This window comes from Pollachius pollachius (assembly GCF_949987615.1).
Source record: "Pollachius pollachius genome assembly, chromosome: 2".
NCBI classification, from domain to species: domain Eukaryota; kingdom Metazoa; phylum Chordata; class Actinopteri; order Gadiformes; family Gadidae; genus Pollachius; species Pollachius pollachius.
In genome coordinates this window covers 48526998-48541499 of record NC_136935.1, presented here as the reverse complement: position 1 = coordinate 48541499, position 14502 = coordinate 48526998, and the positions used below count along the sequence as shown (strand labels likewise).

Here is a 14502-nt window from a genome sequence, read left to right as displayed (position 1 = left end):
CCATTGACCAAGCTCACGAGCAGGCTAATGCAGTTGTTAAAGGTGATGGTGGTGCCATTGGAGTTACTGAGGATCCATCTGCACTGAGGCGGTGGATGGTGTCTGGACCAGAAGTTAGCCAGTTAGTCAACCAGTATGAGTTGGCATCTGAGGTCAATGAAGCAACTGAAGATATCAGGCATCATGAGCAGACTCGTCATTCTCAGAAGTCCTTCACTGACAAGGTCCAGAGGTTGTTTGCTGTGATGAAGGATCTGGGTAATCCTTTTCAGGAAGAGTCCAAAGATCTGCTCACATTGGACACAAAAAACATTGCACATCCCAGTGCTGCTGAGCTTGTAAGAACTCACTTTGAGAAAGGTCAAGTTGCCTTCAGAGATTTTTTCAATGGTCTGGGTGATGAGACTTCCTTCTATAGGCCGATTAAAAAGAACAAAGTTGACTTCTTTCGCCAAGAAGCAGCTTCAGCTTGCAGTGACATGAAGAAGCAGGTACTCAAAGATGACTGTCGCCTGTTCTCACAGCTCTTTATATCCTGCCAATCACGAGAGTGTGACCTGCTTGAGTTCTTTAAGCATGAGAATCAGTCTTTCCCTGCAGCACTGAGCGACACAGGGAAACTCTACTACGGCCAGAAGTCTCAGCTTGCAAACATTTTGGAAGCTACCATTTCTCCTCCTGACAAACAACCAGAATGTGGTGCTATTATCATTGATGGTTCCTCTCTTGTGTATTCATTGTCTCCAAAGACATCAAAGACCTTTGAGGAATATGCTGTCCAAGATGTAGTTCCAAAGATCCAGGCATACTCATCAAAGTATGAGCGAACAGACATAATTTTTGATGTCTACTGGACTTCAAGCCTGAAGGCTGAAACAAGGTCAAACAGAGGTAAGGGAGGTCGACGTAGAGTGACCGACAAAACCAAACTACCGCCCAACTGGAAAAGCTTCTTGCGAGACAATGAAAACAAGACTGAACTCTTTGGGTTCCTAGCAGAGAAGATAGTGACCTTGTGTCCTGACAATGTCGTAGTTGTGACCAAAGGAGAGCAGGCTCTTTCAAACAAACCCATCAGCCTTGAAAGTTTAAGTCCTTGCAACCACGAAGAAGCTGACTCCAGAATCTTCACACATGCTCTTCATGCAGCCAAGCAACAGATAAAGTCTGTGTTGATTAAGGCATGCGACACAGATATTCTTGTGGTTGCAGTCAATGTTTTTGCGACTCTTCAGGATGCAGGCTTGGAAAAGATCTGGATAGAATTTGGCCAGGGTCAGTCCATTAGGTGGTTGCCAATTCATGATATGGTGGTGAATCTTGGCCCAGAGAAATCCAGTGGCATGCTGTTCTTCCATGCCTTCACTGGCTGCGATGTTGTGTCAGCTTTCCGTGGTAAAAGCAAGAAAAGTGCATGGCAAGCATGGGAGGTTTGCCCTGAAGTTAGTCCTGTCTTCAAAAAGCTCAGCCAATACCCACCTATCATAGAAGATGCAGACCTCAACATCCTTGAAGTTTGTCATCACCATGTATGACAAGCAAAGTACTACATGCAAGGTTGATGAGGCAAGACTGGACTTGTTTGCTCGGAAGCAAAGGTCTTATGATGCCATTCCACCAACAAGCGCATCCCTCGTTCAGCATGTGAAACGGTCTGCTTTCCAAGCTGCCTGCATATGGGGCCAAGCAACAGTGTGCAAAATGCAAACTGAAAGTCCTGCCAACTGGGGCTGGCAAAAAGATGGTCAGATCTGGCAAGTTCTCTGGACAACCCTTCCACCCATTGCTCAGACTTGTGAGCAGTTGACAAAATGTGGCTGCAAGACTGAATGCCAAGGACGATGCAAATGCTATCGCTTCGGCCTGAAGTGCACACAGTTGTGTGCCTGTGCATGTGAGGGCTAAGAAAATAGAACAACCAAAGTTGAATGTTTGAGTTGGATATTTGTATTATTATTTTTTAAGTTATGTTGATTCAAGTTCTGGATCGTAAAACATGCAGCCTATGCTTTGACACCTTTTCTGTGTTTTTATACCGTTATCTAAAAATTAAAAAAAAAAAAAAATAGCCTATACAAAAAAAAAAAAAAAAAAATGGGGGAGACAAAGACAGCCTCTACGTGGCCTCCCCTACAAGTAGCTTACAGGTCCAAAAGCTTTAAGTGAAACTAATGTCTTTGTTTGTGAGTGTTTTTTTCATTTAATTCGCATTGTATCATCATAATATTCAATAATTTTGATTTTCTATATGCAGAGTTGTATTTCTCATGTGCAAAAACACATATTTCAATGTATAAACCATCAGAATAGGACTATTCAATCAAAATATCGTTCAAACGCTGTTTCAAACCACTTCGAATGGCGGCCATCTTGAAAAATGGTGGCCACTTTGTTTGTTCAAGTGGGCAACGTACTTTTATGAGATAGTAGGTCCAAAAGCACTTGTGTACCAAATTTGGCGCTTGTACCACAAAGTGAACGATTTTTCATTAATGTGCTCCACTATATGTATCTGATTATTGTAACAGGTAAACCTACTTTCTGAATTGTATTCCCACTGTTGTCTTGCTCGTCTGAAGACATTAACAGTCACCATAATTACTTGAATTAATTCAAGAATATGAGTGTGATCATTGTTAAGGGTAAACCTACTTTCTGAACTGTAACTTCCCTGCTGCCTTCCTCATCTCTTCCAGAGGCCATGCCAGTCAGGCTGTTCGGATGGTCAATCGCTGAGGAACCAACTTGGTGGAGATTCACGGTAAGAACGCAGACCCACTGATGAGTTGATTATCACATATACGTGATCTTACGTAATAACGGATCATCTGTGTTTCTGACCTTGGGTAGATCTGCAGTCCAAGTGTGGCTCATGAATGCTATGAGAACTCCTACCTGAATGGACAGTGCTACCAGCTCAATGCAAAACTTGAGTCTGAGTCGAGTTTCAAACCTGCTTTTCAAGGTAATGATTTAACAGAAACGCTTGCAGGAATTTGAGTGCAAATACTGTTCTTGGGGGGATAGGCTACTAGGGAAACAGATGGTCCTGTACGCCCTTATTCACCAACCACCACAGCCTTCTTTCCTACTTTTACCAATTGCTGGATTTACAATATTATTCACAAAACACACGATATAATACAACCATCTCTTGAATCAATTAATTATTAATTAATTAAGGTTTTTGCAGTTTATAGGCTCATGTTGGACAGACAAGTATTAATCGACCAATGAAATGAAGGGAATATTATTAGTTATAATAGTTCAATAGTTATAGATAGTTGTAACTTGAATGTCAATGCACACTTTTGGTTTAACGTTAAAGTTTCATTCCCATCGGGAAAGACAAGTGTTCACTGAAAAGTGACAACGAATACTTAAAAAATAAATAGTGTGTCCCTACTAAAATCTTATCAGTTGGGTTTTTTAATACCAAAATATATATTTTAATATCTAGGGATAACGCCTATTATATTTATCCTTATACACAGTTGCATAGTCAAGGTTTACATTACTTCATTCACAAAATTCTTATTTCATCCCTTAAACATGTATAATTAATGACCTATCTCATTGTTTGTCGTGTATTCACAGATTGTACAAAGAAAACAGTGGACCTCGTCTTTCTATTTGACGGCTCTGCGAGTATGACCAAGGATGAATTCAACAAGAACAAAGAATTCATTCTGGATATCATGAACAGCATTAAGAACTCCTCCATCAAAGTAACAAAACGCATCACAAATTGCATCATATCACAGTGATCTTGTGCTATTGTTTGTCACGCTTACTAACACTAATATCCTTGTATTATCCTGAATCCTATTTTCAGTTTGCTGCAGTCCAGTTTTCAACTGACCCTAGGAAAGTGTTTGACTTCAACGATTACCACAGCGGGAAGGCCACGGAGCTACTGAGGAACGAGACGTTCATGCAGTCTCTCACCAACACGTACCGGGCACTGAACTACACGCTGTGGGTTGAGACAAACGTCTTTCTGCCTTTGCATGAAATTGCCTTGTTTCAGGGATATTCAAGGATTTACATTAGCATTTATATGAAGGGCATTTAGCAGTCGCTTTTATCCAAAGCGACTTACGATAAGTACATTTTTCAGAAGAAAGAGAAACATGTGTTGCTGTTGGTACAATAAGGATGTTCAGATCACCAAGTGCCAAGCACCAATAATCAGTAGGTTAACCCATTCCCCGTATGCAACAAAGATAGCTAGGATAAGATGCTACATACTATTTTTTAAGTGCAAGGACGTACAGCATACAATAAGTGCGTACATTAAGTGCAGGATCTTGAATAGGAAATAAAACGGAGTGTGTGACTATAGTTTGTGCTTGTTCCCCCCCCCATCACTGGCCCTCACCGCTCTGATTGTTGACCCAGTGAAAGTGTCACAGTGAGCCTGCGTTTACGTGCCCACCACCCAAGATGAGCCTCCTCCTCGTCATCAGCACTAATAAACAGGTTCATTGTGCGACGGTTTCAGGTACGATCTCTTTGAGAACCAGTCTGCGGGGGCCTCTCCCGACGCCACCAAGGTCCTGGTGATCATCACAGACGGGGACCCCACCGACATAGACAGGATAAAGATTGTGGAGAAATATGATGAGAAAGAAATCATACGCTTTGTGATTGGGGTGAGTTGGAAACATGAATCCTCCTCTCGGGGGTGTGTCAGGCTCGTCTTCAGGTTGGGGGAAGACTTCTGGAAATGCTTGTGGTTGAATTTTGGTAAACTGGTAACCTAGGTTTATACCTTGAACTCTCTTTCACCCTGCATTCTCCTTCATCAGATTGTGTTGTAGGAGTAAGATGGTAATCCATTTTATCCTCAATCCTAATAAATGTAGTACCACTGTTGGTTTAGACTTACATGTGAAACCTTTTTTTTTGCATGCTAAATCTAAAGATGCCCTATTTACTTATTTAAGTTTTACAATTTGGTTAATATTAAACACTACTATACACTGCAGAATATACATAAATATACACATATATATACACACACATAGAAACATATGTGTATATACAGTGGGGCAAAAAAGTATTTAGTCAGCCACCAATTGTGCAAGTTCTCCCACTTAAAAAGACGAGAGAGGCCTGTAATTTTCATCACAGGTAAACCTCAGCTATGAGAGACAAAATGAAAAACAAAATCCAGAAAATCACATTGTCTGATTTTTTAAGAATTTATTTGCAAATTATGGTGGAAAATAAGTATTTGGTCACCTACAAACCAGCAAGATTTGTGGCTGTCACAGACCTGTAACTTCTTCTTTAAGAGGCTCCTCTGTCCTCCACTTTTTACCTGTATTAATGGCACCTGTTTGAACTCCTTATCAGTATAAAAGACACCTGTCCACAACCTCAAACAGTCACACTCCAAACTCCACTATGGCCAAGACCAAAGAGCTGTCAAAGGACACCAGAAACACAATTGTAGACCTGCACCAGGCTGGGAAGTCTGAATCTGCAATAGGTAAGCAGCTTGGTGTGAAGAAATCAACTGTGGGAGCAATTATTAGGAAATGGAATACATACAAGACCACTGATAATCTCCCTCGATCTGGGGCTCCACGCAAGATCTCACCCTGTGGGGTCAAAATGATGACAAGAACGGTGAACAAAAATCCCAGAACCACACGGGGGGACCTAGTGAATGACCTGCAGAGAGCTGGGACCAAAGTAACAAAGGCTACCATCACTAACACACTACGCCGCCGGGGACTCAAATCCTGCAGTGCCAGACGTGTCCCCCTGCTAAAGCCAGTGCATGTCCGGGCCCGTTTGAAGTTTGCTAGAGAGCATTTGGATGATCCAGAACAGGAATGGGAGAATGTCATATGGTCAGATGAAACCAAAATAGAACTTTTTGGTAAAAACTCAACTTGTCGTGTTTGGAGGAGAAAGAATGCTGAGTTGCATCCAAAGAACACCATACCTACAGTGAAGCATGGGGGTGGAAACATCATGCTTTGGGGCTGTTTTTCTGCCAAGGGACCAGGACGTCTGATCCGTATGACGGAAAGAATGAATGGGGCCATGTATCGTGAGATTTTGAGTGAAAACCTCCTTCCATCAGCAAGGGCACTGAAGATGAAACGTGGCTGGGTCTTTCAGCATGACAATGACCCCAAACACACCGCCCGGGCAACGAAGGAGTGACTTCGTAAGAAGCATTTCAAGGTCCTGGAGTGGCCTAGCCAGTCTCCAGATCTCAACCCCAGAGAAAATCTTTGGAGGGAGTTGAAAGTCTGTGTAGCCCAAAAACATCACTGCTCTAGAGGAGATCTGCATGGAGGAATGGGCCAAAATACCAGCAGCAGTGTGTGAAAACCTTGTAAAGACTTACAGAAAACGTTTGACCTCTGTCATTGCCAACAAAGGGCATGTAACAAAGTATTGAGATGACCTTTTGTTATTGACCAAATACTTATTTTCCACCATAATTTGCAAATAAATTCTTTAAAAATCAGACAATGTGATTTTCTAGATTTTTTTTTTCATTTTGTCTCTCATAGCTGAGGTATACCTATGTTGAAAATTACAGGCCTCTTTCATCTTTTTAAGTGGGAGAACTTGCACAATTGGTGGCTGACTAAATACTTTTTTGCCCCACTGTATATATATATCCTGTCTAATGCATAACCAGCAGTAGCTTATTTGCAGTTACCAGAACCAACGTTGTGTGGCCTTTCCTCAGACATCAGGCTGCCAATGACTTTATGCTTTATCTGGATAGGTCAAAAAGGTGAAACTGGACAACCTTTACACCATCGCCTCAGAGCCCAAGTCCAACAACACGTTTCACATCAATAACTACGACGGACTCGCCGGAATCCTGAAGAACTTTGAAGAAAAGATCTTTAACATAGAAGGTACTGTGGTGTTTTCCCTCTGTATCAACGTCATTTGAATTATCCTATTCTTAACTCTATATTTTAATACAATTTTGTTTTTTAGATTCTCGAACGGCACTTTCTGAAAAACTGCAGTATGAAATGTCTCAGAGTGGGTTTAGTAGTGTCTACCACAAGGTAAAGGAATCTTATTTTCCCTTAATATTTCAGTTTTTGAGTTAAATCATACAGTATTTTCGTAAGATGTAATGGTGATCTTAAGTCCCTCCCCTCCTGCTTGTTGTATGTTGTACATCCTTGCACTTAATGTACACACTTATTGAATGTCGCATTTAGTTATAGTACTTAGTTATGTAGCATCTTATCATAGCTATCTATGTTGAACACAGGGAATGGGTTGACCTAGCGATTGTTGGTGCTTTGCACTTGGTTCTATGAACTTCCTTATCGTACCGACAGCGATATATTCACTTTCTTATGACAAATGTACTTATTGTAAGTCGCTCTGGATAAAAGCGTCTGCTGAATGCCCTGAATGTAAATGTAAAGCAAATGATCTTCTGTTTGATCTACAGGGTGCCTTGGTGCTGGGTTTGGTAGGGTCTAAAGACTGGCGTGGCTCGCTGTATGAACAGGACCGGGCAGAACCAGGGATACACATTGAGGACCCTGACATGGAGCAAAGCTCCTACATGGGTAATGATCTCAATGAAAATACCCTGAATCGACATATTGTTTTAAAGGGGACATATCATACCACCAGGTGTGAGTGTGATTAGCTATTACAAGCCGTTTTCAAAATGTGCAGCATTGTGACATCACAGGTGGGCGTGTCCATCTAGATGTGTGACGGATTGATGGACACGCCAACCTGTGATGTCACAATGCTGCACATTTTCAAACCTGCTTGTAATGGCTAATCACACTCACACCTGGTGGTATGATATGTCCCCTTTAAAAAATGCTTAGTTAAAGGGCTGGGTATCGCCACTGATTTCCCAAAAGGATTCGATTTCGATTCACAAGGTCCGGAATCGAAATAATCGATTCAGTTAGGGATATTTCAGTTGAAATACCAAATTTGCTTGAATGTGAAACAGATTCTGTAAAATGTACAAGGAACCATCTAACTTGGTGCATTAGTAAAAATATGAATGTTTACATTAAGAATTGACCCCGAAGCAGTAACATGAATGCACTTTTTATTTACTAATAGACGTAATAGGATGGCCGCTGCTCTTTATCTTAATGAGAGCTTTGACAAAAAAGTGGTGAAAGAATCCTATTGACTCCTTAACAGAGAGAGAGAGAAGAGTGAGCGATTGTTAAAGTAGCACAATTCAGAATCTGTGTGTGACGCCCCGCTGAGCGATGAGCTATAAATCAAAGTATTGATCAGTGATGGTAATAATCACGTGTCATTAAACACAGTGTGTGCCATCACGCAGGCTACTCTGTGGCTGCTGGAGAAAAGGATTCGGTGTCTCTGTACTTCACCGGGGCACCGCGGTACAGACACAGAGGAGAGGTGGTGGTCTTCAGAAAGACGGGCAACACCTGGAAGGTGGTGCAAAGAGTGACCGGAGAACAGGTGGGGCCTCATTTCTTAATTATTATCTATACAGCTAGAATAATAAATGTAACCTTGAGGTTACCAGCCAACCCGCTCTACCTCCTGAGCTACTGCCGCCCCTAATAAACCAACAAGAGCGCTATCAATGTAGTCCTCTGTCATTTTAAAGCCCTTTCCCACCGGACAGACTGGAAGAGTCCCACTAACAACCACTAGCATCTTTTTGCCTGGTGGGAAAAGTTACAATCGGCGTTCATTCCCGGGACAAATGACTGCAGTAGTGGCTTTGGCCTCTGAGGGCCCGAAGCCGATAGAGGGCATGTGGTAAGCGTCATTTTGAATTCCAGAGCACCGTCTATCTGGTCCCTCGACGCGGTCCAATGGAGAATATTCTCTTGCCGTCGAAAGAAATCGGTTCCCCTCCATGTACTATTAGCTGCCGAAACCTGCAAGCTTTGGAACTCCTGCTACGGCCTCTCGTGGTCAGTGAGAAGGGAATAGAACGAGAGTCACGCTTGTGACCAGGGTTCTATTAATTCTAAAGGACCACCAGTGTTGTTTGTCACTCAGAACTTCTGTTGGAAGATACTATAGGAATCAACGCCCAAAGTCCAGAGCTCTGACTCTGACACTGTCATCCAAAATCCAGAGAACTGTAATTACATACGTTACTCAAGGTTTGATTCTGACCAGCTGCGGCCCTATTCGACATGATATTCTCTCTCAACCCACTTTCTAGTCTGTGAACACACAGAAACCTACATTCAGATGTATTCAGAATACCATCGAAATTGTTAAATATTATAAATATATTAGAATAAATAGCAGAGAAATGGACGTTTTCCTCCAGAAACAAAATGTACTGTAGTTTCATGTATACGTACCATCGCTCCAATAGTCCAAACCAACAATTGCTTTTCCAACCTACTGCAACTTTATACCTTCAAATGTAGCTTTCTATTTGAATGCCCCGCCTGCCCAGATTGGCTCATACTTTGGGGCGGAGCTGTGCCTGGTAGACGTCCAATCAGACGGCAACGTTGACTTCCTCCTGGTGGGTGCGCCCCTGTTCCACTACCCTCAGGAGAAGAGAGAGGGGCAGATATACATCTACAAACTGACCAAGAAGGTGAGGCAAGGGTTCATCTGTGGAGCTCTTGTTCATCTGCGAATGTGAATAATCTTCACATGCTGCCAAATTACTAAACCGTTAGCCTCATAGCAAAAAAAATCATATTTTGGCCAAATTGTGATATTTTACCTAACTCTACTATCCTTAACCCTGCTGATTCACTGTGCCTCGTTGGCTGTATCCTAAGCCAATCAGAGTGCTTTTTACACTCCATAATCACTATCTGCCCCCATTTGACTGAGGGCGTTCATTCCGCGCCATTCATCAATTCGCATCGCAGGTTTTATCAGGCGACAAATTCACGTCTAAACGCGTCTTTGCATTGACTTTGTATGGAGTCGCGCCGCCCCCTCTATTTTGGTGTGAACGTACCTTTAGGTATTTTTGACATTGAAGCCAAGATAAACCTTAAAATATGACTTAAGACGATTATGCTACGAGACTAACGAAATGCTAACGTTCTGGCAGTTGGAGCTGGAGAGCGTGCTGAACGTGACGGTGCCGTCGCGGGGCCGCTTCGGCACCACGGTCTCATCCCTGGCCGACCTCAACGGGGACGGGCTCAGGGACGTTGCCGTGGGGGCCCCCCTGGAGGACGACCTCAGGGGGGCCGTGTACATCTACCTCGGCCACCAACACACCGGGATCCGCCCCGCCTTCAGCCAGGTCAGTAAGGCACCGCTGTTAAACGAAGAACACCGAGGCGACACGTTGCCTGTGCTCGTCTCATTGACGTTGTTTCTGCATTCATTGACCAGACACCACCGTAGTGACCTGGGCCTTGGAGAGATGCTGGGGCCAATAGTCCAGTCTTCTTTAATTAGAAAGCAGTTCATTATGGTTGACATGTAGCTGAATAACATATGTAAAAATAAGTTATGTTTAAGAACTCTATTTTTAATATGAAGTGAATTCCATATTAAAACAACATACTTATTGGTCGTTTTGGTAATCGTTGAAAATGTGATACAGGATAATACAAGAATATTAGTATCAATGTGTGTGACAAACACACATTGCTATTCGTTATATCTATATGCTATTCGTTACATCCAAAATAAACTCGCTGACGCTTGCAGATCCATAAAAGTATCTGAAGTCACTCAAAAGTGACTCAAAAGTGACTCCAAAGCACGTCAGATACAGGCCCTTAAGTAGCAGGTACGAGGAGGCCATCTTGCTCCAGGATGCCTAAGCTGCGTACATGGGGGACAGAACCCTGTAGCGTTCGGCTCGGGGGTCGAACCCTGCGGCCCCTGGGTGACCCTGCCGTCTGCCGTGTTTCAGAGGATCACAGCCCATCCAGGGAACGCCCGGATCCGTTTCTTCAGCCAGGCGGTGGACGGCAACGCCGACCTGGGGGAGGACGGGCTGGCTGACCTGGTGGTCGGCTCGCGTGGCGCTGCTGTCGTCTTGAGGTACGTGTCCCGTTACTTCACCGCCGTGGAAACGTTTAAGGGCTGATTATGGCCCAACGTTCACGCAACGCAAGGGGGTTACGGACCCCTTACGTCCTTGCGGACCCTCCTTGCGTCCACCGCAAGGGCCTGACGTGCACCTCCCAAAAATGTTAACCTTCCGTCAAGGCGACACAGCAGCAAGGGCTGTGATTGGTCCGCTTACTAAAACCCGACGCAGAACCATAAAGGTTCACGACTGCGTCGAAGCGTCTGCATGGTCGTTGCGTTGCGTGAACGTGGAACCATAATCAGCCCTTCAGCGACAGGCTAACGTTCACCTTTAGCAAGATCGGCAAGGACAGACTTTTAAATGAATTGCATTTTGTGACTTTAAGCCTGCAACGTTAAGTTGATTTTAGATTTGCATCTTTATGCTTTATTCATGAAGATACAGTGAGTTAGACATGAAGGTTTGGGGGAGAGAGGGGAGGACACGCAGCGAAGGACCATGGGCAGTAATCAAACCCGGGTCGCTGCCCTAAGGACTGAGCCTTATTGGTTACCACACCACCTGGTGGGGGCTGAATCTCTTTACTAGCACAACCCTGGTGGTGTACGGTAGTTCTTGCATTCCTAAATCCCACTTTAGCACTTTTGAAGGCCCCATCTCATAAATGACATTCTGAACGAGAGCAGAGAATGTACTGGGGTCTCACTGAACTAGATACGACTCAAAGTGATGAACTGAAGAAACCATTTAGGGGTTTAACAAATCAAACCACTAAATGGGTCTTAGTTGTCTTAACTCAATGTAACGAACAGAAGCAATCAGAACAAATTAAAGGACTGATATCATGCTACTAGCTGTGGGTGGATTAGCCATTACAAGCCATTTGAAATCTGCCTTTCCCTGTTCCCTACTAGTGACATCCCTAGTGTCCACCTAGATGTATGCTGGATAGATCAGTTTACCAGCCTAACCCGTGGAACGTGGCAAATGTTGCTGATCTATTCATCATACATCTAGGTGTACATGCCCACTAGTGATGTAACCAGGGCCCAGGGGGAAATGGCTTGTAATGGCTAATCACACTGACACCCGGTGGCATGATATCACCCCTTTAACCCGATCCTCTGATGTCATCCAGGTCCAAGCCAGTGGTGAACGTCAAAGCCCACCTGCACTTTGAACCTGCAGAGATAAGCACTGCCAGCATCCAGTGTCCACAAACCCAGGCTGGGGCTCTGCCCATGGTCGTCCTTACCACGTGCTTCGACTTGGCTGAAGTGACACGCAGCCGGAGCGGTAAGCGAGGGCATGAAGCAGTACCCTGCCTGATGCTTGTGATCGTTTGTAAGTGAGCATTATGGTTCAGCTAGACTCCGCCCACTCGACTATTGCGGAAGATATGGGTGAGCCAATCACATGAAGGCCAAACAATTCTACAGTTGAACACACCAACCACACTCCTTACACCATTCTCATCTACCCCCAGAAAGGTAGTCTGATATCTTGTAAAGAGCCAATAAACGATTTACCACAAATGTAAATGGTTAATTGACGGTTAATGGTTAATTATATTGCGCTTTTCTAACCAGTAGCTTCTCAAAGCGCTTTTCAATATTGCCTAACAGTCAGCCATTTATGCACATATTCACACACCGACAGCGGTGTCAACCATGCAAGGAGACAGCCAGCTTGTCGGGAGCAGTCAGGTCGAGGTGTGTTGCTCAGGGACAGCTCGACACTCCAGGGATTGAACTAGCAACCTTCCGGTTACCGGCCAACCCGCTCTACCTCCTGAGCCACATGCCGCCCCCATGTGGAAAAATTGCCTAATAAATGAATATGTTTAAGTTTATAGAAGAATACTAAATAGCCTTATAGCCTAATAGCCAAGCCTTAAGGGCGTGGACAAGCTGAAGCACTAAAATACAATTCATCTTTAACGTGTGCCTAGGAACTACGACCAGACCACTGAACATCTCCTACAGCCTGGATGTGGATCCTCTGAACGCTGCAGGCCGTGGGTTCTTCAGTGAAACAGGCAAACGAGATCTTCATCAGACTGTGGAGCTGACGACCAAACACTGCTTCTATCACTCCGTCAGCATGCCAGTACGCAGACCCCACTAATGATCACAGTTCACTCCTTGTTTCACTTTTAGAAAAGTTGGTTGACAATGCCTCATTTAAAAAAATACAAATTTACATTCAGTGCATCTAGCCATTTGGAAATGTTTTGTCCAAAGCGACTTACAATAAGTACTAGAGCCCGACCAATATAGGATTTTTCAGGCCGATACCGACACGAATATTTTGTGATTTAAAAATCCGATATGCCGATATATTGGCCTATTTTTTTAAAAAAAATCCAGAAACGTGCAACAAAACAAACAGATTTCCCTAACATTGGTTAGTTGTAGTTATTTATGAGTCCTCAGCAAAAGAGTCTGAAGCAGCATTTTACATAAAGTGGGTTTACTCACTGTTTAGTTTGCTATATTTGCTATATATCTCCTTTTTGACAAAGTCATTTGGACTAATGAATGTTATAAGAGGAATAGGGCAGCATAACGTGTGTGGTAAAGCGAAAGAGAGAGAGAGAGAGAGAGAGAGAGAGAGAGAGAGAGAGAGAGAGAGAGAGAGAGAGAGAGAGAGAGAGAGAGAGCAGAGAAGTAAGTAGGCTAGTTTAAAAAAAAACATAGTTTTCCAAATAACGGGCCGGGGAGAGATGATATGTCTCATTGCTGTCACGCTATTAAAGAAATACATCTTCAGTCACATTGTCAAGAGTTAAACCGACTATACTGTAACAATTAACGTTAGCTAAATCCTTTTCCTTTTCTTAGTTAACACGTAACAACAGCAAAACTTGACATGGTAGTCATGAATTAAGTCATGCCTATCGACTTTAGAGAATTGATGGGGATGTTCTTTTAATTGTTATTCAAGCAATGTATGTCTCGTGACAGTTGCCAACTTACCATGAACACACTTGCACACATGAACAACACCGATGATCTCCGTCGATCTCCGTCATTCACTCTGCTTGACTCTGGCTGATTCAGCGGGTTTGGGGCGTTAGAGCGCCTTCTGGTGGACACACTATGCAACGCCAACATTTTTATTATTATTATTATTATTATTTTAATATTCATTTATCGGCCATTATAAATGCCGATACCGAATAGTTTGAAAAATGCCTAATATCGGCAGATAATATCGGCCTGCATATGTATCGGTCGGGCTCTAATAAGTACATTTGTCAGAAGAAAAACAATATAGCGCTGTCGGTACAGTAAGGATGTTCATAGAACCAAGTGCAAAGCAATGTGAATTGTAAGGTTAACCAATTCCCCAATTACAACAAAAATAGCTAGGATAACACGCTACACAATGCTAAGTACACATTTTAAAGCGCAAGGACGTACAACATACAACCAGGGTGTACATTAAGTGCCATTAAGTGCCAAGTGATGCTAATGATTGGATTTTATACTGTATGAAAACATTTT

At 43.3% G+C, this 14502-nt stretch overlaps 1 protein-coding gene across 1 annotated transcript in view; it reads left to right on the top strand.

The window, feature by feature from the left end:
* LOC307070601 (integrin alpha-X-like) overlaps positions 1 to 14502 on the top strand; it is a 39166-nt gene that overhangs the window by 15094 nt on the left and 9570 nt on the right. Inside the window, exons 5-18 of the mRNA XM_079729123.1 lie at positions 2697 to 2761; positions 2851 to 2965; positions 3598 to 3728; positions 3836 to 3978; positions 4505 to 4655; positions 6761 to 6896; positions 6982 to 7055; positions 7454 to 7574; positions 8327 to 8469; positions 9434 to 9580; positions 10052 to 10249; positions 10871 to 11001; positions 12132 to 12289; positions 12945 to 13102. Coding sequence (XP_079585249.1) covers positions 2697 to 2761; positions 2851 to 2965; positions 3598 to 3728; positions 3836 to 3978; positions 4505 to 4655; positions 6761 to 6896; positions 6982 to 7055; positions 7454 to 7574; positions 8327 to 8469; positions 9434 to 9580; positions 10052 to 10249; positions 10871 to 11001; positions 12132 to 12289; positions 12945 to 13102 — 1871 coding nt within the window. The remainder of the gene's footprint in view (positions 1 to 2696; positions 2762 to 2850; positions 2966 to 3597; positions 3729 to 3835; positions 3979 to 4504; positions 4656 to 6760; positions 6897 to 6981; positions 7056 to 7453; positions 7575 to 8326; positions 8470 to 9433; positions 9581 to 10051; positions 10250 to 10870; positions 11002 to 12131; positions 12290 to 12944; positions 13103 to 14502) is intronic.